This window comes from Chlorocebus sabaeus, chromosome 1 (assembly GCF_047675955.1).
Source record: "Chlorocebus sabaeus isolate Y175 chromosome 1, mChlSab1.0.hap1, whole genome shotgun sequence".
NCBI lineage: Eukaryota > Metazoa > Chordata > Mammalia > Primates > Cercopithecidae > Chlorocebus > Chlorocebus sabaeus.
Window position 1 is genome coordinate 47,323,208 of NC_132904.1, and position 25,232 is coordinate 47,348,439.

The 25,232-nt window shown below is 50.8% G+C and overlaps 1 protein-coding gene across 4 annotated transcripts in view; it reads left to right on the forward strand.

Moving 5' to 3' along the window:
- Window positions 1-25,232, forward strand: part of USH1C (USH1 protein network component harmonin) — a 50,643-nt gene that overhangs the window by 7,541 nt on the left and 17,870 nt on the right. For 2 of the 4 annotated variants that reach the window (XM_037999619.2, XM_008005347.3), the window contains exons 2-15: window positions 3,142-3,209; window positions 4,914-5,057; window positions 5,189-5,327; window positions 9,172-9,280; window positions 9,373-9,397; window positions 9,603-9,660; window positions 9,972-10,066; window positions 11,854-11,938; window positions 12,919-12,978; window positions 13,130-13,186; window positions 13,466-13,608; window positions 14,956-15,021; window positions 15,370-15,494; window positions 18,870-18,940. In XM_037999619.2, coding sequence (XP_037855547.2) covers window positions 3,142-3,209; window positions 4,914-5,057; window positions 5,189-5,327; window positions 9,172-9,280; window positions 9,373-9,397; window positions 9,603-9,660; window positions 9,972-10,066; window positions 11,854-11,938; window positions 12,919-12,978; window positions 13,130-13,186; window positions 13,466-13,608; window positions 14,956-15,021; window positions 15,370-15,494; window positions 18,870-18,940 — 1,245 coding nt within the window. Of the gene's footprint in view, window positions 1-2,195; window positions 2,750-3,141; window positions 3,210-4,913; window positions 5,058-5,188; window positions 5,328-9,171; window positions 9,281-9,372; window positions 9,398-9,602; window positions 9,661-9,971; window positions 10,067-11,853; window positions 11,939-12,918; window positions 12,979-13,129; window positions 13,187-13,465; window positions 13,609-14,955; window positions 15,022-15,369; window positions 15,495-18,869; window positions 18,941-20,049; window positions 20,100-24,277; window positions 24,431-25,232 lie in introns of those variants that run through there. The other 2 variants (XM_008005356.3, XM_073017924.1) reach the window with 2 other exon arrangements.

The following is a 25,232-nucleotide window of genomic DNA, read 5'->3' on the forward strand; positions in this document are numbered from 1 at the left end:
CTGGGCACCGTGCACCTGTGTGCATGACATGGTTCTGGGTTCCACAGGGAAATGAAGAACATGTTTGGAAGGAAGGAAGAAAGGAGTGTGGGAGACCGACCTACTGCGTGCCTGGTGCTTTGTATGTACCTGGGCGCAGGGTACTGGGAGAATGGTACAAAGCACCCTAGAGCAGGGGCTCTGCAAAGCTGATCCTCGGGTTGGTGCTAGGCAGAATTCCAGAAGAGAGGATATTATATAATTTTTTAATATTGGAAAAGTAATTTGATTTGGACCACAGGGAAGATTACAAAGAAAAAGTAATTTAAGTAATGGTGGTATTGTTACTGCACGTTCAGGCTTTAGAGAAACTTCCATCTTTCTCAGTTTTCTTTCTTGGTGCCTTTTAATGCCTGAAGAGTGAGGTGCGAGTGTGTGTTTTCATTCAGGTGTGGTCAGAGAACAAAGCAGTGCTGTTCTCTCTGAGTCTCTCTAAGATATTTCTGGGTGGAGAGTGATCCCTCCCTTTGCAGGATCTCCTGTGTAACTAGTTTAGAAAGAAAGAACATGGGCTTTGGAGTCAGACTTGGGTTCACATCCCGGCTCTGCTTATTAGCTGTGGGACACTGGGTGAGTTGACTTAACGTCTCTGATCCTCAGTTTCCTCAACTGCAACATGATGTGAGAATATTGGCCCCAATGTGATAAACAAATGGAATAAAGCCCATGAAAAGCTCCTGGTGCCACCGCATGGGGGATTATGGGGCAACATCGTTTCCCTTCCCCTGCTGTTCCCATGGTTACCTCCCTCCCACCTGAGCCATGTGGGCACACCAGGAGGCAGGCAGAGAAATTCATTCAATACTTCTTTATTGAGTGCTTACTATGTGTTAGGCACGAGGAATTTATAACAAAATAGACCTCATCTTTCTCCTCATGGGATTTTTCTGTCCAGCAAAGGAGACAGAGAAAACAATTCACAGAGAAAATAAACCTTAAATTACAAATCGCCATCGATCTTTGATGGAATTGGAACATCTCCGGGGTGCAGGAGTGGGTTCTGTCCGGGTAGGTGAGCAGGGAAGACCTCTCTGGAAAGGAGGCAGCCAGGCAGGGAAGTGGGGGAAGCAATCTAGGCAAAGGGAACAGCACACGCCAAGGCCCTGAGGCTGGAGAGCATTCGGCCTGTGGAAAGAACTGAAAGGAAGCCTTTGTAGCCAGGAAGACTGGTAGGAAAGGAGATTGGGCTTTGATAAGTCAAGGTAAGGAGTTTGGATTTAGGTTTGGTTTGGGATACAAGAAACTATTGAACAAGCAAGCGACATGATTTAATTTATAAAGATATTTCTGGCCCCTGCTGCTAGGAGTGTTCAGACTCCTCCATCACAGTCCAGTGTGGGCAGCCCAGGCCTGTCTCAGGGAGGCACCCCCACCCCACAGGCCTGAGCAGAGTGGGTGAGAGAATCCATGCTATGTAGAGAGATGGGCTTTCAGAGGTGGTGCATGCGAGAGGCCAGCCTCCCACCCTAAGATTTAGTACCACCCACTCAAGCAGATGCTTCTATCTCCTGTCAACTAGCTGGGAGCTCCTTTTTTTTTTTTTTTTTTTTTTTTGAGACAGAGTTTCGCTCACCCAGGCTGGAGTGCAGTGGCGCGATCTTGGCTCACTGCAATCTCTGCCTCCCGAGTTCAAGTGATTCTCCTGCCTCGGCCTCCCAAGTAGCTGGGATTAACAGGGGCACACCACCATGCCCAGCTAATTTTTGTTAATAGAGACAGGGTTTCACCATGTTAGCCAGGCTGGTCTCAAACTCTTGACCTCAGGTGATCCACCCACCTTGGCCTTCCAAAGTGCTGGGATTATAGGCGTGAGCCACCGCGTCTAGCCCTAGCTGGGAACTCCTTGCACTGAGGTAGGGAGAAAGCAAGGGTGCCCTTTTGGAGCAGGTGGGCTGAACTTCTGTAGCAACTGAAACCCAAGCTGTGAGTCAAGCCTCCTAAGTTATTCTCACCTTTAATGAAATGCTCAGCCTGATTTTATAGGGAAGGAAGTACTGCCAGATCCAGGCCAGAAATTTGCATTCTGTAGCCCCTGTTCAGGCCAGAAATCCCAAGGGCCAGGCCCAGCATGTCCCGTCTGTGGTGGGACAGACAGACTGCCCTGGTCTTCCAGAACCCTTGGGATACCCACAGAAAGAGGTAATGCTGCTCTGGCCCTCTTCTGAGGACCAGTCAGTGGAGAGCATGCAACTTCCAGCAGCAGCCTCTCTATGAAGGGCTGAGGCCCTGGGCCCGGAGGCTGGAGGAGAGAGGGACCCAGTGATCCCTCAAGCTTCCATCTTGCTCTGTTACCCATTCTGGGGCTGAAGAGAGACCCAAAGATACAGGGTAGAGATTCACACTGATGTAACTCAGGGAGTGGAATTCAGGGCCTCCCACTGGGATGGAAGTGCTAATGACACAACTCCTGAACCTGACCTTAGAGTCCCAGCCATTGACGTCAACAAAGTTGAAATGATGTAACCTGACTCCCCCTGCAGGGCTTGTGCAGGGGCCTGGGGAGGGGGAAGGAGTGGCCAGGAAACTGACTAGTGGACAGAACTCAGGGCAACCCAGCTAAGGTCAGGACAAGACAGAGTGAAGGTCCCCTGGCATTGATGTTACAGAAGAATTTGGTGGTAAGGGGCTTCTGGCAGGTGGCATGTGCTATCTGAGCGAGTGGCCCAAATCCTTCCTGAAAGCATTTATCCGGCACTACAGCCACCATCAGGTAAGACAGTGGGCTTCTTCTGGCCACGGATGACACAGCCATGGGGGTGAGCAGCAGCACTGCCATGGCAGCGTGTCGTGTCACATGGGGATTCACATATGTACATATGTGTGTGCATCCCCGTGTGTGCACATATTGCCCCACCTGGGGACGAGGGGTGCCTGGCCACATCTGGAGGGGCAGCAGTACTCCTGTGGCCACGTTGGGGTGGTCTGCATAGGTCTGATGCATTGGGGTCAGAGGGGCAGTCTGGCCTGTGGCTTCTCTCCTCTCCTCACAACTCCAGCCCTGAAAAGATGCTGGGGAGGCCGCTGGGGATGACCTCTCCTCCCCGGGGTCTGCTATGGAGGGTGCTGAGCCTGGAACTGTGATTCTCCTATTGGATTTTCCAGGTGGATTTTCTGATTGAAAATGATGCAGAGAAGGACTATCTCTATGATGTGCTGCGAATGTACCACCAGTAAGTGTGCTGGGTCCAGCTCCTGTGGACCACTCGGGTTCCTCTGTCTTCAGGGAGTCCTGGGATGGGTTATTCTGAGACAGAGGAGCTCAGAGGGTGGATGCTGACTGCTCCTGGAAATCAAATGGATGTAGCATTCACTCATTTCAGCAACTATTTACACAAGTACTTTGTACTTGGCTTTGTACTAGGGGCTGGGGTATACTTGTGAGCAAGACAGTTTGGTCTCTGTTCTCAGGTTGCTTACAGTCTGATGGAGTAGGCTGTCTAGTAGCCAGATAGATTCAATAGAGAGTGATTGTTGGAACAGAACAAGAAATGCCAACTGGCCACAGCCCTTGCATCAGATGTCTCTGATCACCCACTTGCTTTTTGATTCATTTTGTATACTTTATAAGCTCCTGCCACTGCTGGGCACTATGCAAAATCTGGAAATGAATTAGATCCTCTTTCTTTCCTTGAGTAACTTGTGGTCTGGTGAGGGGAGATGAATATACACTACAAATACAAAGAACTCTAATGTAAATTATATCAAATAACTGCTAAGTAGAGGTAAAAGCAGAAATGTGAAGAAAGGAGTTTTCCTTTCCAACTGAGAGGGAAGAGAAAGGACCAGGAAGGCTTGAGCAAGGCTTTGAAGGATAAGAAAGATTTGGGGCCAGGCACGGTGGCTCATGCTTGTAATCCCAGAACTTTGGGAAGCTGAGGCAGGAGGATTACTTGAGCCCAGGAATTAGAGACCAGCCTGGGCAACATGGTAAAATCCCATCTCTACAAAAAAATACAAAAAATTAGCTGGGTATGGTGGTGCGTGCCTGTAGTCCCAGCTACTTAGGAGGCTGAGGTGGGAAGATCACCTGAACCCAGGAGGTCAAGGCTGCAGTGAGCCATGATCGCATCACTGCACTCCAGCCTGGGCAAGACAGCAAGACCCTGTCTCAAAAAAATAATAAAAGAAAAAGATTTGGGTAGGTGGAATATCAGAGAAGGGCATTCCAGAATGAGGGATCAGCATTAGCCGAAGTGTGGAGGCATGAAAGCAAGGGTGTGAATGGGGATAAGTAATCTGGGGGAGTAGGACTTGGGAGGACACAGAGATCGTAAATAGCCACAAGCCTGGAGAAGCTCCACGGGACAGGTCATGGAGGGCCCTGAGCATGCTGAAAAGAGTGGGCTTTGTCCTCTGGGCAGTAAGGAGCCATCAAAGGGTTTTAAGCCAGGGACTGCCTTACACTGAGAAAAGATGAAATGACAGTGAGTATGTGGGCAGGCAGCTGGAGTTGAAGGTCTGAACAGCGTGAGGGAGGAGGCACGTGAACTGTGGTGAGGTGAAACTGATAGAGCTTAGCAGTAGATACAAGTGGAGATGAGTATGTGAGGAGTCCTTAGCATCTCACACAGAGCTTTCCCCTCTGGAAAGATCCCAACATCAGAGATAGGCATGCTGAGTTTGAAATCCTGGCTTCATTTCATCTGCAAAATGGGTCAACAATCCCTAGCGGGCTGGTTTCCTGGGGCATTTTTATGAGAGAACAAAGCCTTCTCAGGCACTGGCCCAGTGTGAAGGGCTCTGGGCTTTTCAGGAGTGGTCTCCTCTATTCCTAAGCCTGGGCCCAGTGGCTGAAATGGCTTCCTCTTGGAATCCCTGGGTCCCTGAGGTCATGGCTAGGGGTGAGGCTCCAGGCATTCCCGGCATCTCCACAGGACCATGGACGTGGCTGTGCTCGTGGGAGACCTGAAGCTGGTCATCAATGAACCCAGCCGCCTGCCTCTGTTTGATGCCATTCGGCCCCTGATCCCACTGAAGCACCAGGTGGAATATGATCAGCTGACCCCCCGGCGCTCCAGGTGCAGCGGAAGCCACCAGGCTGGAGGCAGGGGGTGGAGAGGTCACCCTGGGATGGACAGAGTTCCTCGCTAGTGGGCGGGGCAGTGCTGGCAGCCAGGCTGCACCATCACCGACCTCTCCTGTGTGGCAGGAAGCTGAAGGAGGTGCGTCTGGACCGTCTGCACCCCGAAGGCCTTGGCTTGAGCGTGCGTGGTGGCCTGGAGTTTGGCTGTGGGCTCTTCATCTCCCACCTCATCAAAGGCGGTCAGGCAGACAGTGTCGGGCTCCAGGTGAGCAAGCAGAGTCCAGAGGGAGGGGGAGCGAGGGCCTCAGACCTCCTGCCTCCCCCTCACTCATCCACTAGGCTGTGTGGCATAATGTGGTCACACACTTTTCCGAGCCTTTGGGTGAGGAAGACGCTGGCGCATCCTGACCGGTGTTCTTAGACTCATAGAAATCAGGCCGCAGGAAATTGCCTGTTTTCTTGAGTGAAGCTGGGAACCTGGCTGCTGCCTCCTTCCAGCTGCTGCCGCTGCACTTCTCCCCACTTCCCCTACTCCCCAAGAGAGGAACATAGTGACGCCGGCACATGAAGTTTTGGACATGTTGCCTTTTACCAGCAGGGAGAAAGAAAGCCTGGTGCAGTGTGATGCCAAAGAGCACAGACTCTGAAGCAGGGCTAGCCGGGTTCAATTCTGGCTTTTCTCTTCATTAGGCTGTGTGACTTGGTGGAAGGACTTAACCCTGTACCTCAATTTCCTCATCTATAAAATGAGTTGCTGATAGTACTGTCTACCTCGTCAGGTTGTATGAGTAAATGAATTAATAGTAGAAAGTGCTTATAGCAGGGCCTGGCACACAAATTCTGTGAGTCTGGTAAGTGAACAGACAGAGGGAGATTTAAGAAATGCCTGGAATGTGCCAGGTCACATTCTCACAAGCAGTCCTTGCTATATGCATTGAATGGATCTTCTCCATTTTACAGAATTATCGATAGAGGCTGAGAGACCAGTAAGTGGCAAAGCCAGGATTAGAAACTGGGTCTCCTGACGGCCAAGCCCAGAAATCTCTCTTCAGCAACCCAGGTGCCTCTCCTTTGGGGTCCCCACACCTCAGGGCCTGAGCAGAAATGGGCAGACCTCCAGGTCTCACTCCTACCTGAGCCCAGGGCCGTGTTTTTGTGTGTTGAGATAAAGGAGGCCCTCCCACTGTCACCAAGAGCTTCCAGCAGGTTTGTTATCAACACCCCAATCCGGGCTGCCAAGCTGGGGCTTCAAGGGGCTCAAAGGCTAATGGTACAAGACACTGGGGCGTAGGGGGTGGAAACAGGGAGCTGACAGACACTGCTTTGTTCTAAATCCCTGTCTCACGGCTCGCTGGTGGTGTCTGAAATTTCAGCCCCTTCATTATTTCTTTCCTCTGCGGCACATTTTCCAGCTCAGAAACCCAGCCAGAGAAAACACATAATGAGCTCCTCTCTTGGCGTCAGCTGAGGCCGCCTTTTTTCCAGGGCAAGCTCTCCTAGGACAAGCAGTTCTCAATGCTGCCTCGATGACTGGGGGCGTTGGGGTATTTTAATGAGACCTAGAGTTTTACCTTCCTGGCTCTTTCTCAGGCTTATGAATTATCGGCCCTTTCTCTAGCTGACGGGTTCATCTCTCCTTTGTGCCACTGTCCCTCAGATCGTTATATCATCGTGGCCCTTGCACAAAGGGCCTTTTACAGGGTTTCACACACGGCAAGAGGGGAAGGAAAGTTGATCCTGCAACCTGAGCCAGGGGCCGTGTGGGAATCATTCCGACTGAGGTTCTGGGCAAATTCCCTTTAGGAATAAGACAGGGAACTTCACTCAGAGGAGCTTGGGGAAAAATGGCTGCATCCATTGAGCTGTCTGGGGTTCATGTTTCTGAGGAGATCTCATGCCTGAGGGCAGCTGGGAGAAGATGCTGGAAGGCAGGGGAGGGCAGGTTCAGATACAGCCTGGCTGGGCTAAAGACCTGTGCTGATTTGACCCGTGAGGCTGGGTCCCCAGTGGTGGACTTGGACCCTCCCACAGGACCTAGTCCTGGGGATCCACCCCTCTGCCCTTATCCCCTGCTGGAGATACTTGAGGGTTTTTTTTGTTTTTTGTTTTTTGTTTTTTCAAGAATATCCTAACTTGACCTACGTCCTCTGCCTTGCACAGGGCAGCCTGTACCATACAACTTGCTGTATATTCCAGGCCTAGAAAATTATTCTGTGCGCCTTGGTTGTCCCTGTCATAACACGGACAGTGTAATGCCTGCCTTTGTGTGGGACTTGAGGGCTCTGACAGGTGGCAAGGATCCAGAGAGGGCAGGATGCAGGGAATTGCAGCCAGGCTTGGCCAGGTGCCCTTCTTTTCTGCTTCCAGACACCTAGGAAACGCCACTTGTCTATCAGGGAGACTTGACTTCAAACCCCACGACACTGTTTACTAGTGGGGCAACCTTGAGCAAGTCACTTTACCTCTCTGAGTCTCCGTTTTCTCATCTGATTAACAGAGATACAAATTCCTGACCTGCAGGGTTATCGTGAAAAACAGGTGGAAGGAGTTAGTCTGGCCACTGTCCTTGAATTAGATGTTCCCAGAAACCTAGAGGGTTCTTTAGTGTGCCTCCACTCTGGTGCCATTTTGAGCCCTTGGCCACTGCTGTCAGGTCCCTGAGAAGACTGGGGTCTGTGTCCCAGAGTGGGAAGGAAATGTTCCTTGGAACAGTGAGAAAGTGACTCTGTGGGAGTGCTGTAGAAGGCAGGAGTTACCCTAGAGGACTCCTTGGAAGCTGTATGTCCACCCAGCCCCTACCTACCTCGGTCCACAGGGAGTCCAGCTTTCGTCCCTCATGTATGCCAGCAAGTCTCCAAAGGGTGAGCATGTGTGTTTTGAGTTAAGCCCCCAGCTGACCTGCACTGGCCTCAGACAGGAACCTCTCCAGGAGCCAGTCTCTGTTTTGCAGCTACTGGCTGTGTGACCTTGGACAAAACCTCACTTCCTTGGGCCTCAGTTTCAGCTGACATCTGAGAGTCCCTCCTGCTCTGTGGTTATTAAATGAGCAGCTCCAGAATTGATCCCCAGGGCCAGGGTGCCTGGAGGAGCCGGCAGTGTCCAGCAGGGGGCAACCTCACCACGGCGCTGTATCCAGGGCTGGCTGCCCAGGGCCGAGTCCCCATCTCACAATCCGCTGTGGCCTAAGCCCTGAGAAGAGAGAGCTGAGCTGAGTATTCAGGGATCAGGACTAACTCATGATAACGATAACACTCATGTATTGACTGCTTACTGTGTGCCAGGCACTAGCTGGCTTTACATGCACAAGTTCACTTAATTCTCACAGCAACCTTGGTATTCCTCATTTTACAGATGAGGAAAACAGGTTCAGAGAGTTCAAGAGACTTGCTCAAGGTCACATAGCTAATAATAATAAAAGAAGGGATTTGAACCCAGCACATCTGATACCAAAGCCCTGTGCTCATCCACTGTTCTTTGCTTGCTCCCAAAATAGGAATTGAGAGGTCAGGGCCACGGCAGAGTTACAATGTTCATCAAGTTTCCATATGGTGGGGAAAAAAAATCGTGTGTGTGTGTGTGTGTGTGTGTGTGTTTCGGTGATGTGAGCTTGGGTCAGGAGTCACAGAAGGTCCCCACCCTGACTCAGTTACAGTGTTGTAGCAATTAGCAGAAAAAGGGAGCCAACTTCCTAGGGGCGGGTTGGGACAAAGTCCCGGTAAGAATAGCTTAAAGTTGAGTGAAAGGTCACCCTTTGCATAGAATCCAGAATCTGATGGTGCCCCAGTGGAGTGAAAGGGGCACCAGGGTGAGGGTGCAGAGAGTTCTGAGATATTCTCCCAGCTCTGCTGCACACCTGCTGTGCCCCTCACCTCTGTCTTGGTTTCTCCATCTGTAAAATGGGGCGGCAAGACTGCTTGGACATGCCACCTGAACCTGGGATCCCCCAGGCTGATGGAGGGTGGGTTGGTTGAGATCAAGGCTTATTCCAGGGGATGGCATGGCCACCCTTCCCTTTTCCGGATAGCAGCCTGGGAGCATCTGGTGGTGAGTCTGCCCCATTGCCTGATGCTCCCTCCAGCCAGTGCTCCCTGCCTCTCTCTGTGGTCAAGGTAGGGGACGAGATCGTCCGGATCAATGGATATTCCATCTCCTCCTGTACCCATGAGGAGGTCATCAACCTCATCCGAACCAAGAAAACTGTGTCCATCAAAGTGAGACGTGAGTGAGACTAGAGCAGGACAGGGCTCCATGACAGTGGGAGGGAGGGAGGGTGGAGTAGCTGTCCTAACCCCTGTGCCTTTCTCCCACAGACATTGGCCTGATCCCCGTGAAGAGGTGAGAGGCCCCTCCTCTGCAGGCCGACTCTTCCCTGTGGGCCCGGGGTCCTGGTACAGCCCTGGGGCCCAGCACTCACCATGCCAGCCCTGCTCCTGGGCCAGTGGAGGCTGGAGGCTCTAGACATGGTGGATCTGGATTTGGGGCCTGGTTCCTCAAACATCTCTCACTAACCACCCTTCCATCTATTTTCCCTTCCCATCAGCTCTCCTGATGAGCCCCTCAAGTGGCAGTATGTGGATCAGTTTGTGTCAGAATCTGGGGTAAGGGCCACACCTCCTGTGATAGGGTTTGGGTGGGGTCATCTTCAAGGATGGGCGGCCAGTCCTAAAGCTGGGGCTTGCTCTAGAGATGCACTCTCAGGGACTTCACACAGGCCCCCAGGGCAGCCAGCACACTGCTGTGGGGCAGTGGCCCTCAGCCAGGCCAGGCTGGTGCAGACACATCCCTAGGGACAGAACGATGATCTGGCTGGTGTAAGTTCAGCAGTGCTCGCCCTGCAGATCCCACGAGCTCAAGAGGCCGCTTGCACGCATGTGGACACTCAGAGATTCTGCTTCTATCTCCCTTTCAGGGGGGGCGAGGCAGCCTGGGCTCCCCTGGAAATCGGGAAAACAAGGAGAAGAAGGTCTTCATCAGCCTGGTGGGCTCCCGGGGCCTTGGCTGCAGGTGGGTGGTGGGCATGCCCTGGGGTCATTCGTGGCCAGGGCACCCCAGCAGGCCCCTATTGCCCTCCTCTTCCCCACTGCTGCTTCTGAGAAAACCTTGCCCACCAGGGGTGTGACTTGTCCATGGGTGATGATATTTTTTTGTTAGAGACAGGGTCTGGCTCTGTTACTTGGGCTGGAGTGCAATGGCGTGATCATAGCTCACTGTAGCCTCAACCTCCCCAGCTCAAGCAATCCTCCCGCCTCAGCCTCCTGAGTAGCTGGGTCTACAGAAACACACCATGACACCCAGCTAACTTTTAATTTTTTTGTAGAGAAGGAGTTTTGTTATGTTGCCAAGGCTGGTCTCAAATTCCTGGGCTCAAGTGATCCTCCCACCTCAGCCTCCCAAAGTGCTGGGATTAGAAGCATGAAGCACCGCACCCAGCCTTGGTGATGACACCTCTTGGTGCCTGGTTTCCCCTCTGAATTTCACAACAGGCCTGTAGGGCCCGAGGAGCATCTCTAATAGATCCCAATTTACGGATGAAGAAATTGAGGCCTAGAGGCAGAACCATGTTACCTTGTAGGTCCTTGAGTCACTGCTAAAGGAGCCTGTTCAGCTGGTCATCTCTGTCACAGTTCTCTTATCACTTATTACCTTGTCGGCTTCCTTAAGAGGCAGACGGGGAATTCCAAACAGACACTGGGCCACACGGGGCTCAAGCGTGCACGTTCCACCATTACTCAGATCCCAATTCCAGCCCTGCTTTCCCACTTAAGAGCTCTGGAACCTTAGGCCAGTTACTTAACCACTTGGAGCCTCAGTTTCTCCCTCTATAAATTGACGATAATAATTCCCACATCACAGGGTGATTGTGGAGAAAGTTAAGTACCAAGCTTAGTACCTGCTAAATAGTAAGCAGTTGGTAAATACTAGCTGTTATTATTTGAGTTATTCCTGTTCTTTCCTTTCATTCAAATTTTTCCATGTTTTGTGCCAAGCATAAGTGATAAATAGTCCCTCCCTTCTGGGAGACAAGAGCCTAATCTAGAAGCCAACCACATAAACAGTTATAATATAGGGTGATAGGGACTCAAATGGAACTACATTCTGTGTCCGGGATGGCAAATAGGTGCCATCTCTAATCAATTAGTAAGAGCTCCCTGGAGTGCTGCTTTGAAAAGGATTCTAAAGCTATATCCAGGCTTGTGGGAAAGAGTGCTGTGATCAGTGAGTGATTTCTGCCACCAATCTAGGAGGGAATAATAACAGTACATGTGCCATCCCTGCCGTAAATGTCATAGGAGCACTGAGAACCGAGCAAATAGCTTGGTCTTGGGATAGAATAAGGGATCTGAGCCAGGCATGGCGGTGTGCACCTGTAGTCGCAGCTAGTCAAGAGGTTGAGGTGGGAGGATTGCTTGAGCCCAGGAGTTGGAGACTGTGGAGAGCGATGATCACACCACTGCACTCCAACCTGGGTGACAGAGCAAGACCCTGTCTCTAAAAAATAAATTTTTTAAAAAAGAGGATCTGCTGAAAACCTTATAGAAGGGATAGCATTTGGTTCTTAAGGAATGGACAGGAAAGCGTTAGAAAGAAAAAAGAAACAACATATGAGGTATGTTAGGTGAGAGATTGGGTAGGAAGAATTACAAGGAGTTTTCTGTGGCTGTTGCCCAGGGTAGCAGTAGAAATCAGGCTGGACGGGGAGACAGAGGCTGAAGAGGTAGGCAGCTGAGGGCCTTCAGTCCTGAGTTCATGAGTGACCTGTATCCTAAGCACACATTTCCCACCTCCCACAGCATTTCCAGCGGCCCCATCCAGAAGCCTGGCATCTTCATCAGCCACGTGAAACCTGGCTCCCTGTCCGCTGAGGTGGGATTGGAGGTGAGTGACACTGGGCTGGCCCCAGTGGGGGCCCACTGGAAACTGGGTCAGACTGTGATCCCGCGGTGACAGGGGCAGGTGCCTTTCCACATGGCCCTCTTTTGGCGGTCACTGATCAGGAGAAACCCTACCCACCCTGCAGAGAAGGCTTCATAGAGTGGGGACATTTGACCCTTCTGCAGCCTTCCATAGCTCTGATAGTTGTTGGTGGTGAGCTTGGGAATGTCATAATGGTAATCAAAGAGCGGACCTTCAGGGTCCACTTGCATTGGACATTGTTCCACGCCCTTTACACTTCACAAGAACGCTGAGGATTAAGTGCCACCATTATCCCCACTTTACATATGAGGAAACTGAGACCCAGAGAAAGTATATGATTTTTCTGAAATCGTGTACCTAGCATGGTAGGACTGGAATTCAAACCTAGGTGGTCTCATCCCAAAGCAGGAAGCCTTAACCTCTTCTTTGGACAAGTTACTTCATGTCTCTGTGCTTCAGTTTCCTTACCTATAAGATGGGGATAATAAAGCCTTTCTTCCAAGGTTGTTGTGTGGGTTAAAGTAATTAATACGTATACTAGAACTGTGCCAAGCACACCGTAAGTGATCAGTGAATGTTAGCTATTCTGTTATGATGATTCAACACAGCCTCTGCTAAATGAGAAGCTCAAAAGTTTCCGCATCTACAAACTGTGATTTCTAAAGCAAGTGTCATCAAATTTAGCCAAAAAAAGAACAAGTAATGGTATAATATTTGATAGTTGATAAGGTAGTTATGAAGTAGGGGAGTGCCAGGGTCAGCTTTAAGCCCTCCCAGAGCTCCACCAGAGCTTTCCAACTGCTCCATTCATCAGGAGGAACTGAGGTACAGCCACTTGAAGACCCAGCATCTGACCCAGAACCCCTGGGGGAGCCCGTCCTGCAGATGAATGAGTGTACAGATAGCATAAACACACTAATCTTTTTCCACTTCCCCACCAGACAGGGGACCAGATTGTCGAAGTGAATGGCATCGACTTCTCTAACCTGGACCACAAGGAGGTGAGATGTGGGGGTCTTCACCTGCTGGCCTTTGTCATCTCCACACCCCACTTCTCACCCCCACCACCCTGAAGCCTGGGGCCTTCTGTGCTCTCTGCCTGGACTGCTCTGGTCTGTCAGGCCTCGATCCACTGTCCTTCTGTCCCCACAGGCTGTGAACGTGCTGAAGAGTAGCCGCAGCCTGACCATCTCCATCGTAGCTGGGGCTGTAAGTCCAGAATGAGCTGGTGGGAGCCCCTTGACCCTCATCCCCAGCCCCTCTGACCTTTGATCTCTGCCACACACTCCCAGGGTGGCAGGTCTCCTTCCCTGAACCTCTGACAGAGCAGACGGAGGGAGAGGACTTCTGCCCAGCAACAAGTTTGGGTCAGGGATTGCGGGAGCCACTGTGCCTGATGGTGCTGAGAAGACCACCTGCATCTCGGCCCCCAAGGGTGTGGCAGGGGATCCCCAGGGGCTGAGCAAAGGGCCTCTCTTCTCCCACGAGGGCCGGGAGCTGTTCATGACAGACCGGGAGCGGCTGGCAGAGGCGCGGCAGCGTGAGCTGCAGCGGCAGGAGCTTCTCATGCAGAAGCGGCTGGCGATGGAGTCCAACAAGATCCTCCAGGAGCAGCAGGAGATGGAGCGGCAGTGAGTGCAGCCAGCCCTGGATGCCCTGCCCCACCATGCAACCCCACCTAGCTTGTGTCCTGCCTGCTGTGTCCCCAGCTAATTTCCTCCTCCTCCCTGGAGGCCAGTCCTCAGATCACATGAGTTTGGTCGTGGGTCAGTGTATCCATCCTTGGCCCCTTCCTCCTTGCTGAGCAGAGACCCCTGACTTCCAAGATTCCAAGAATGTGGAAAATAAGCATCCTACTAGCAGTAGGCTCTAGCTAGCTAGGATTAGCTACTAGCTAACATTTGTCAAGTACCTCTATAAGGCTGGCGTTGTATTAGGGCCTTGTTTATGTTTCTTAATTCCCACAATAGCCCTGGGAGGTAGAGGTAGAGAGTATTAACCCCATTTTACAGGTGTGGAGACTGACACTCAGAGAAGTGAAGCCACTTGTGTCCAAAGTCACACGTGGCCAAGCTGGGATCACCCCCAGGCAATCTGGCAAGTCCCCACAGGGCTGCCCTGCCTATAGTGATAAAGCTCGTCCCTGTCCAGGACGATTGAAATGATGACCTAAGAGAATAAATGGGGCGAGCAATTCATAAATCAAAAACTACTGTCAAGATCCAAACCCAAATACATTCTAGGCATTTAAAAGTATTTCATGGCTAGACGTGGTGGCTCACACCCTGTAATCCCAGCACTTTGGGAGGTCAAGGCCGGCAGATCATTCGAGATCAGGATTTCGAGACCAGCCTGGCCAACATGGTGAAATCGTGTCTCTACTAAAAATACAAAAAAATTAGCTGGACATGGTGGCATGCGACTGTAATCCCAGCTTCTCAGGAGGCTGAGGCACGAGAATCATTTGAACCTGGGAGGCAGAGGTTGCAGTGAGCCGAGATCGCACCACTGAACTCCTGGGTGCAAAGTGAGACTTTGTCTCAATCAATCAATGTATTTTGAAAAGGAAAGAGGAAAGGCTGTCCCCATCTCCCCCATCACAGAGTTAGCTGGGAGTATTCCGCCTGGCTAGGAGCCCCTGCTTTGCTCCTGGGGTCAGTCCAGGCCCCGCCTGTCATCGGTCACATTACCTAAGTATTTGGAGGAGGGAGCACGAAGTGTGGCCTTCACGTGAATCTGCTTCCCTGCTCCCACAGCCCAGCATCTCTGCTCAGCCATGCCAGACAAAACCATACAAGAGCACAGGGCCTAGACTTTGTTAGATAACGTCCCCCAAAACCAAAGCTTGTCCAGGCCTCCTGGGAAGGAAGCCTGGAGAAAAATCATTTCGAAGTTTTCTCAAAGCAAGAATTCACAGTAAGGAAGAGTTCATTTCTCTTGCATAGGGCCAAACATGCCAGTCTGCATTTGTGTTTCAGAAGGAGAAAAGAAATTGCCCAGAAGGCAGCAGAGGAAAATGAGAGATACCGGAAGGAGATGGAACAGTGAGTACCTCGGCCCCACGCGTGTCTGTGCATGAACATTAGTATGCTCGGGGGAGTGTGGTCAGCCAGAGGCTGCCTCGAGAACCAGTTTACCTGGTTCTCTATCCCCTGGTGGGTCCTCCTTTATTTGTAGTAAAGCCTGTCATATTATAGTAACTGGAACATAGCCTCATATAATTGCCAAGGTGGGGTTCACACTCAATTTAGAATACAAGCTCCGGGACTTTGCTTGATTCACCACAGCTAGAACCAAGGGCTTCCCCCGGGCTCGTTGGGGCTCTCCGAAATGCAAGAGATGGGCCTATGAAGGTTCTGACTCCAGTAACAGGCATGGGGGTCTCATTCCAGGATTGTGGAGGAGGAAGAGAAGTTTAAGAAGCAATGGGAAGAAGACTGGGGCTCAAAGGAACAGCTACTCTTGCCTAAAACCATCACTGCTGAGATGCACCCAGTACCCCTTCGCAAGCCAAAGTGTAAGTTTCATGAGCCGGGGGAGAGGCTAAGGGGACTAGACAGAAATGCTGGCCCTCCCTCCCCTCACCACCACCCCCAGGTGGATAGCCCTTGGTGCTCTGGGCTGCGGTTCCTTTATGGAGGGGCAGCTGTGGGTCAGAGACCATCTGCCCCAGCATCAAGGTAGGAGGGATCTGTCTGCTCCGCTTGTTCACAGGCCAGCTCCACATACCCAGCTCCCAGGTCCCACACAACACTGATGCGGGCAGGCTGTCAGGCTGCTGAAGAGGGAATAAGGGCCATGGCAAAAGTGGGCTAGCTCATGGGATTACCGTCCTAGTGTTTTGGGTGTCGGGTCCTCCTCCTACTTTGTTCTGAACAGGGACTGGGGTGAAGCCAGCAGCAAAAAAGAGAGGAAGGAGCTCACATCAGAGAAGGGCTCTGATGGTCCAAGGTTGATTCATAACTGTGGGAGAAGCTTACTAAGTGTCTCCAGCCCCTATATCCCTGTACGTGGACCACCGTCATGCCACTCCAAGGATGGAGGCAGGAACAGGACTAGGAAGCTTCTCCCAGACACCCAGCTGTGGGCTGCGGCTGTGCTATTCTGGAGCCTCAGCTCATATTCTCTTTACCATCTCCTCTCTTCATCTGTCCCACATCCTCACCTCCAGTTTCAGTCTAGGCCTCTACCACCTGCTCCCTGACCACCTTCTCAACCCCCGTTTCCAGATGCCTCTTTAAGAGGCAGCCCACACTGCCAGAGGAAAACGGAGGTCATGACAACCACAAGTCCAGGATTGCTGGTTGGGTCCTTACTCCTGCCTTCCAGCTGTTTTGACTTATAGTTGACACAGGACAGGTCTTACTCCAGCTGATTGTGCTCAGCTGACCTGGGAACCTCCAGCTAGGGGCAAGTCTGGACTCAAGAGCCCAGGTTCCCCATCTCTGCTGTGGAGCAGTCATTTGGCATGCTGTGATGGGGTCTCAACAGCTCCATCCCCAACTTTAGGTCACATCTGAGACCTATGGGAATGTCAACCTGCCAACACAGGCCATTTGCCCCAAGGAAGAGGTGCAGGGTATCTGGATGGTTCCATTTCACCCCTCCCTGGTGCAGGCAAGCAGCTCCCAACACATTTCTTCCTGGCAGCAGGGCAGTGTCATCTCCTGGTCCTCTCCGAAGGACAAAGCACCCTCTCATCGGCCTCCCCGATGACATTCAGTATCAGTTGAGGATGTGGCCAGAGCTAAGCTCCCAATGAATGATCCCTGTTTTAGACGGGCAGCTAATTTGCTCTTATGAGTGAAACAGGAGCTTCAGGAGAGAAATCGATTTTAATTGCTTCTCATGGAAGTAATCCTAGTCAATTTGGTACCTTCCAAGAAACTGGGCCTCAGCTTCACAGCAAACACACCCTCTCAGGAACAAAAGAAAATAAAAACCATTTCACTAGCTGGTTATTTATTTAGTGCTTTTTAACCAAATCAAGCTCCTTGAATAAAAAGACGAAGAATTTTGCATTTGCTCAAGGTAAATGTAATCCTAGGCAGCTCCACAAAGCACAGGATGGATGACCCCCGCCTGCCTGCTGAGCTGGGACAGCTGCTGCCTCTATCTGTCTCCGTATGCGCCAGCAATTTAATTCTCATTTGGATCTAAGGCAGGAAATGCAGTGAGGTCCCTGAACCAGCTCACCTCCTGCCTCACTCCCTGTTCCCTGGGGGCTAGCATGGTCTAGCAGGCCTGGGCCCCAGCCAGCTCCTACCCAACCACCCTTCAACTCAGGGACCCAGTTTGCAATGGGTTATACCTGACTCAGGTGTCTATGCCTGCAAGGGGTGGGCCCTGCTTTTTTTTTTTTTTTTTTCTTGAGACGGAGTTTCGCTCTTGTTGCCCAGGCTGGAGTACAATGGCATGATCTTAGCTCACTGCAACCTCTGCTTCCCAGGTTCAAGCAATTCTCCTGCCTCAGCCTCCCAAGTAGCTGGGACTACAGGCATGCGCCACCATGCCCGGCTAATTTTGTATTTTTAGTAGAGAGGGGGTTTCACCATGTTGGTCAGGTTGGTCTTGAACTCCCGACCTCAGGTGATCTGCCCATCTCTGCCTCCCAAAGTGCTGGAATTACAGGCAAGAGCCACCGCGCCTGATCCCGGGCCCTGCAGTTTTTTAAAATAAAAGAACATGGGGCATCCCTTACCTAGAAAATAAAGTCACTCATCCTAATGATGTGCCTGGAATTGACTGCCCCCCAACCTGCCCCAGGGGGCTCTTAAAATTGCTGCAGCCCACCTACCCATGGCTGATCCAGCAGACCCCCAACATTTTGCCAAGCCCTGAAAGCCAGGACACCACCACGGAGGCTCCTAACAGACCTTCCCTTAGCTTAGGCAATAGGTGGTTACATGGGAGTTGAGAGGTCAGCCTTGACTAAGGATCCAGTAGCTGAGGGATTCTTGAAAGAGGGAGATGTTTAAGAGATCTCCAACCTTCTCTCCCTATCCAAGGCCCCATCAACTATCTCCCTCACCTCCACCACAAGAGACCCCATGATTTGGAAGTTGAGGTTATTTTCCTAACCAACTATTAAATCATTTGTGTTCCACTGTTTTATTAAGTAGCCCTTGTTAGTAAGGGAGCATCAGGGTTCCACTGTTGGGTAAATGTAATTTGAGCCAAGAGCCAAAGAACTTAACAGCCTTTGCATAGGCCAATGGGCAAGTTCTGTTAAGCTTTTAAAATATTAAAAAGCAACTCACAAGCAAACTGGTACACTACCTTCCAGAGTCCTAGGGAGGCCAGAGTCCAAGCTGGAAACACTGGAATGGAGGGTCTGCTCTTCTCTCCACATTATGTCAAAATTCAGGTCTTCCCAACTGCAGGTGCCCCTTTTACCTTTTGGGATGTCCCCACCTCCTCAGGACCTTCAGCCTCCATCTGCTGCCCACACTGTTCAGACATCCCCTGGGGACCCAGAGCTCTAAGGCAAGGGTGATAAGTAGGAGGCAGGAGGGTCTTTCTCCCATTGCAGCCCCTTGCCCTCAAATGTGTGCGATTCTCAGATATTCCCATCCTCCTCACTGCACTTCCCAGCCTTCAGCCCAACATCCTATAAAATGGTTTTCACGCTGCCCTCAGATCTGAGTTTCCTGTTGTTAACCCTTTGTACAGACAGATAAACTAAAGCTACCAAGGTTGAAAGCACTGTATACACCAGCTCAGAGCAAAAAACCTTTGCTCTGCGCTCCTGAACTCTGTCCCCTGCCCCTGACCTCACAACTCCCCTGGAGGAAGCTGATCACAGGTCTCCACACTCCTGAGAAGCTTCTCCAGCCCCTTGGTCTCCCAAGTCCCTTTTGGTTCACCAGCTTCCTCCTCTTTTCCCCGGTAGATCAGGGAGTGGAGCCCGAGCTCGAGCCCACAGATGACCCGGATGGAGGCACGGACGAGCAGGGAGAGCAGGTTCGCGCCCCCGCTTTGCTCCCTGGCCTGGCTGCTCTGCTTGCCCTGCCCGCCTCCTCCTGACCACAGTGCAGACACCGAGCTTCAGGGGACCAGCATGTATGGGGGCCACTAGAGTCTGTACAGCTCCTCCAAGCCCTGGCTTGGCCCAAGCACTGTACACAAAACGTAGAGGACAGGCCTCAACCCCGAGGGTGGTAGATCAGCTGTCGCACACCGGTACCAGGGAACCGCTGGCTCGAATATTTAGATATTGCCAAATTCCCCCTCTGCTGCTCTAGCCCCTCCCCCAAGACCCCCTAGACCACTCCCAAATCCAGCAACTAAGGAGGTAGTGTCTGGTCCAGCAGGGGATTTTCAGCATCCTGTTCCAGCACTCAGGCTGGTCCGGGGTGGGTAATTCAGCCATCGCTCTTGGCCCCAGGGAGCTTCATATTGGGGTTATTACTCTGTGGAGCTGTGGCCTAGGGAAGGAAAGGGGCTGGTGCACTGGTTATCTGGCCTGGATGAGGATATGTTTTCTGGGGGCACATCTCCTGCCCACTTCTGCTGGAGCTGACCTTCCCAGAGCTGTCCCAGCCACTGCCTTCTCTTTCAATGTTGAAAGTGGAGGACTTGGCCTGCACTATGAGACAAGCCAGTTTTGTTGTGTCGAACAACAGTTCTAGGCAGACACCCAGGCTCCCTTTTGTCTTGAGCCATTTCTTGTATGGAGGGACCAGACATGGGTTACAAAAGGCCTTGTTCTCTTTCAACAAGGCTTTGTATGTGAAGACTGTGATTTGGAAAAGCTCGTCCTTCCACAAGGGGTTTTCTCTTTGATGTTCTGGCCCTGACTTCTGAAGCCAGTGTCCTGGGCAGAGGCATTTGAGAGTGACCCAGGGCCTGGGAACTGGGGCTTTTCTCAGGTGGTCTTAGGCCTGTTCTGCAACCAATGCGAGGCCAGGTAAGCAGTTGGACAAAGGGTGCAGTTTTGCTGTCGGATCGGCCAATGCTGTTCATCTCACAAAGCCATGCATTGCTTGGGAACCCAGCTTCCATCTGCTGCCCATGGATGCTCTGGCTGAGCTGAACTGTGTCTCATCATTTTGTTATCTGTGTTCTTATAGCTTTTGGGTGGTTTTATCGTTACGATGGCAAATTCCCAACCATCCGGAAGGTAGGACAGGGTTGGGTGCTATGCTGGTGTGCTGCTGAGTTTGCTGTGGGTTTTGGCTTTTCCCAAACATTCCTTGTCCTGTCAACACTAAATGGTGTGACTTGGCCTGTTCACTTGGAAGGCTAACCCCATCTGCATCTCTGTGTCAGGCTGACATCAAATGGCAGGGTGCCATTGCAAAGGCAACATCGGGAGAAGGATCCATGGTGTGAGACCTACCCAAGTACCATCTGGCACTGTGTGCATCAGCGCCGGCCCTGATGGGCACAGGAAAGGGGCAGGAAGCTTCTCCTTGTTTCTCTGTCAAGTAGAACTAGAGACCAAGGCCAGCAGCTTGGGGTCAGACAGAGCGAATTATCAGGGTGGGTGTACCTAGTGCATGTTATGAGACCGGCTGTGCCAGATGCAGCCTGGCTGACGAGGTGGAGATTTGCTGCCTCAGGTCAGGACGGAGACCCACTCCAAGCACAGCCCTCTCCTAGGAATATCTCTGCATGTGCCCAGGATAATGCATTTTTCCAATCTCTAGGACCTTTAATTTTCTCTCTAAATCTTATTACAATATCTCCAGGCCTTGTAAAACCCTCTTGTCCTTGTCTTTCTAAATCACATTGACATTTGATTGTGAAAACATTGCTGTTAATGTCTGTAATTGGACATTCGAGATGACTTGGTATTTGGAAGTCAGGCAACAGCATAAATCTGGGTGAGCTAAACTGGATGTTATCACTTGACCAGCGCTTTCTGGCAAGATGTCAGTCCCCCAGAAACCAGAGCACTGGCAGCTGAGTGACCTTGAGGATATATAACTTCTCCCTGCCTATGAAATGGGAATATTAACTGTGCCAGGAAAATCTACCCCCTTCCTCCAGCACATTGCTATTAAAATAACAAACAGTAATATTTTTCCTGACAGAGGTAAATGCCTGTATCTAGGAAAATAGATCATGATTTGTACAGCAGTGAATAAACTTGGAACAGAGTTCCTCAGGGAATTCCTTCCCACATTGTCCTGGTCTCAGAAAGGCCTTGGTCTCATAAGACTATCTGTTTCACTTGACAGGCTGACTTTGGTGGCTTAGGATGCCTCATTGGGTTAGATTTCTAATTCTTCTCTATATACTACCTCTACTAGAACTCAGCTAGAGAGGACAAAACACACACACACGTACACACACACACATGCACACATAGAATTTTACTCGAAAAAAATAATAAAGGAGACAGATATGTCAAATCTTTTTCAGACACTAATAACATGTAAATGTAAAAGAACTAGAATCTTCTCCATATACCACCTCCCATCAGAAATCATGTCCTTGAAAGTGCTGTTGATAAAGAATTAGGGCTGCCTTTCCCCTATTCCTCAATCTACTTATTCCAGAAACAGCTGGCATTTTGGTTTTCATTTTCACTTCCAAAAAAAAAGAAAAATTGCTTCTGGGTAAAATCAATAGCACAGTCGCCCCATCTGCCTCCCCTCTCAGTCTGGACCAAAAGGAATGTTGTAACTGACGGGCCATGGATGTAACTGACAGGCCATGGATGTTACTGACAGCTGAAAGGACAACAGAACCATGCCCCTCGTCCTGGCTCTGAAAACCCATCATCATTTTTTCTAGAGCCATGAGAGACTCTTTGTCTCCCAGCAGCTGGAATGCCAAGTCCCCAGGAAATGCAAGTGGGCATCTATGGCCATGATCATCTGTGCATAAATTCCCCTTATTAAAGAATAGAAAGATTCAGCTCATGCCTGTAATCCCAGCACTGTGGGAGGCTGAGACAGGTGAATCACCTGAGGTTGGGAGTTCAAGACCAGCCTGGCCAACAGGGTGAAACCCTGTCTCTGTTAAAAATTTAAAAATTAGCCAGGTGTGGTGGCACATGCCTGTAGTCCCAGCTACTCGGGAGGCTGAGGCAGGAGAATCACTTGAACCCTGGAGGTGGAGGCTGCAGTGAGCCAAGATTGCACCACTGCACTCCAGCCTGGGTGACAGAGTGGGACCCTGTTTCAAGAAAATAATAATAATAATATAAAAATTCAATGTCTTCTATTTCCACCTTGGCAGTAAATCCCTCTAGGGCTCAAGATTCCCAGGCCTTTAGCCCCACAGAATTTATGCCAGGGCCTGAAGCATTCATGACTCTGACTAAGCCCTTTCATCAGAATTGCTTAAGTCACTCATACAGACCAGCCCTACTTGCAGAAGCCCACCATCTGGCAGGGAAGGCAGATTCACACACAGCTAAGTAACCTGTGTGGGGTTAGTCTGAGATCAGTGGGAAATGCCATGGGGCAACCTGCCCTCTGCATCTGTACAGATGTGACTTTCTTGGGCATGAGACAGAAACTGACTACTACCCCGCCCAGAAGCCCTGACTCTATAATCTTAGCACTGGTAGTTTTCTTTTTTAAAAGCAACAGAATGGCCATTCTCCTCATGGTGGTCCTGGAGGAGGCCAGGCTCTTACTCTAGCAAGCTACCATTAGGCCATGTTTCTGTCTTCTCTTGGGAAATTGCTGTCTGAATCTCTACTACGATGGCAGGGATTCATCTGTCAACTGAGTCTAGTGAACAAGGTAGGCAAGGAACCAAACAGCACTCTGAAGCAGTGAGAACCATTTTCTCGAGAGTCTCATACACTGCTCTGGAGGTGGGTCCCAGAGGTGACCATTTCCAGAGCACATTAGCAGTGCACGGAGGTGTGTGTCTTTAGAAGAGGAGCTAGGAAGAGTCCTCAGAGGTCCATAATGGCCCACTAAGTCCCTCCAGGTGTGGACGAATGTTGTGTGTCCATTGCTAGGGAGCTCAGTTCCTCATTCCTGGCCTTGGAGGCTACGATGATTCAGGAAATTCAAGAGCAGATCCCCAGAAGGCTCGTTGGGGGCGTGAGTGAGCTCAGTGAACAGGGGGTTTCCTCTTTGCCCCAGAAATTGCCCAGGGTGTGGGCTGTCTCTGCTGCCCCTCTCCTGAGTGTTCGCTGTGTCCTCCACACTGTGCATGATGGGGGCTGACCCTCCCTTCTGCCGTGTTTCCCTTGCCCCCAGCTCATCAGGGCACCATAGAAAAACTGGGGCCTCGAAGACTCGGGTCCAAATCCTGGCACCATCACTTACAAGATGTCTGACATTGATCAAGGGACTTTACCTCTCTGAGCCTCAGCTCCTTCACCAAAGAATGAGGATAAACCTACATAGGAGATCATTGGTGTAAATCCCTTGGCACATAGGCAGTTCATAAACGATCATTCTCTTCCTGCCTTAGTCCCTGGCTTCCCTGCAACCCCATGAGAGAAGCAGCCAGGAATGCAGGCTCGGTGGGTCTAATTCCTACAGGAAAAATAAGGAGTCTATTTGCCTTTCATGTCCCTCCCCAAATCCTCTAGAACCCTGATGGTGAGTATAAAGCAGTTAAGCCATTCTCTCCATCCCCTGCCTCCCAGTCCTTCAGTTTCCAGCTAGCCCTCAGTAGAGGGGCCCAGTTCAGAGGAAACTGTGGGTCTAGACTCTCCAGGGTGAAACAGTTCAGAGTTTAAACATGCGGGTAAAATCTGATGTCCCCGGCTCTGAGCCTCCCGGTCTGAGTGTGACTCCCACCACCTCTAGCTTAGGATAGGACCTCTACAGATGAGGCTTGCCAGCCCTTCCAGATTTTCTCTGGAATCTCCCAGGATGCATCTGTGAATCTGAACATGAGATGATGCAAAAGGCATGTGCCAGATACTGGAAAATCAACACAATGCCCTTTATTTATATAGCACTTATTTATTTTTATTTTATATTTTTATTTATACAAAACTTTTACAAAGTTATTTCATAGATGCTATTTCATTGGCACTGGGTGGCAAGCTTGTGGGGGAGGTATTTTTACCATTTTGGAGATGAGGCAAATCAGGCCCAGAGAGGTTAAGGAACTTAGCCAAGGCCACACAGCTAGTTAGTGAACTAATAAGCCAGTCTTTCTGGCTGGTAAAGAGAATGTGTCTCCCACTCTGCAGTAGGTAACAGTGGCCTTCCTGTCCTAAACCTGAGGTCTGATGTCCAGTGTGGTGAGACAGAGCTGGGGGAGGGGCTCACCATGGGATGGCTGTGTTATCTGAGGACTGGATGCCCTGTGTGCCGTGCTGTCGACACTATTTGTAATCTTTGTCATATAAACAATGCCACATCTACTCAGAAAGGAAAAGATAAGAAGAAAGCCAAGTATGACAGCCTGCAGGACTTGAGAAAGAATAAGAAAGAACTGGAGTTTGAGCAAAAGCTTTACAAAGAGAAAGAGGAAATGCTGGAGAAAGAAAAGCAGCTAAAGATCAACCGGCTGGCCCAGGAGGTACGTGTCCTGCCTGCAGGCCAGGCAAGCATCCCTAGGACACAATGTGGTCGTTTCCCACGTGCTCCCAGAGGACCAGCTGGAGTTGTTCTCCCCAAATGGCGTACAAGGGTGGAGTGAGCCCTTCCCTGCTCCCCAGCCTGGAGAGAGAGATCATGCCACCTGCTCAGGGCCATCTGAGGTTAGCTCCTGGCTTAGGAATTGAAATCAGCCTCCTTGCTCGGGAGGTGTGAGTCTGAGGCTAGCCTTTCTGACCAGATGGTAGGTCTCAGGTTAGCCCTTGATACACCTGGCTTAGAGGCTTGAGTCTGTCCTCTTCACTTTACCCCACCAGAGTCAAAGGCTAGGCCTCTCCATCTTAGGTATGGCTCTGAGGCTACTCAGAGTATGGTCTGAGGCTAACCCTTCTGCCTTGCTTGTAGCTTTGAAGTTATGCTTCCACTGACCTGTCTACAAATCTGAATCATTCTGGCCTCCCTTCCCAGGTTATTGTAAGACAAGACCCCCCCACCCAACTTAGCTTGGCTCTGAGAATATGGGTCTGAGACTAACCCCTTTATGCAGGTGGTAGGTCTGAGGCTATCTCCCAGTTAATCAGGCTATGAGTCTAAGGCTGCTCCCATCAACATAGGGTGTGTCTGAGGCTCGACCTCATCATCCTGGGAATATATCTGAGGCTGTTCCCCTGAAGACATGTCCAAAGCAACCTTCCACCATGAATAATTCCTATGCTAGGTGAGATGGGTAACCTTAACTCCCCAGCTGTAGGAGGTATCATTGTTTCTGCTTCTCTTTAACGCAT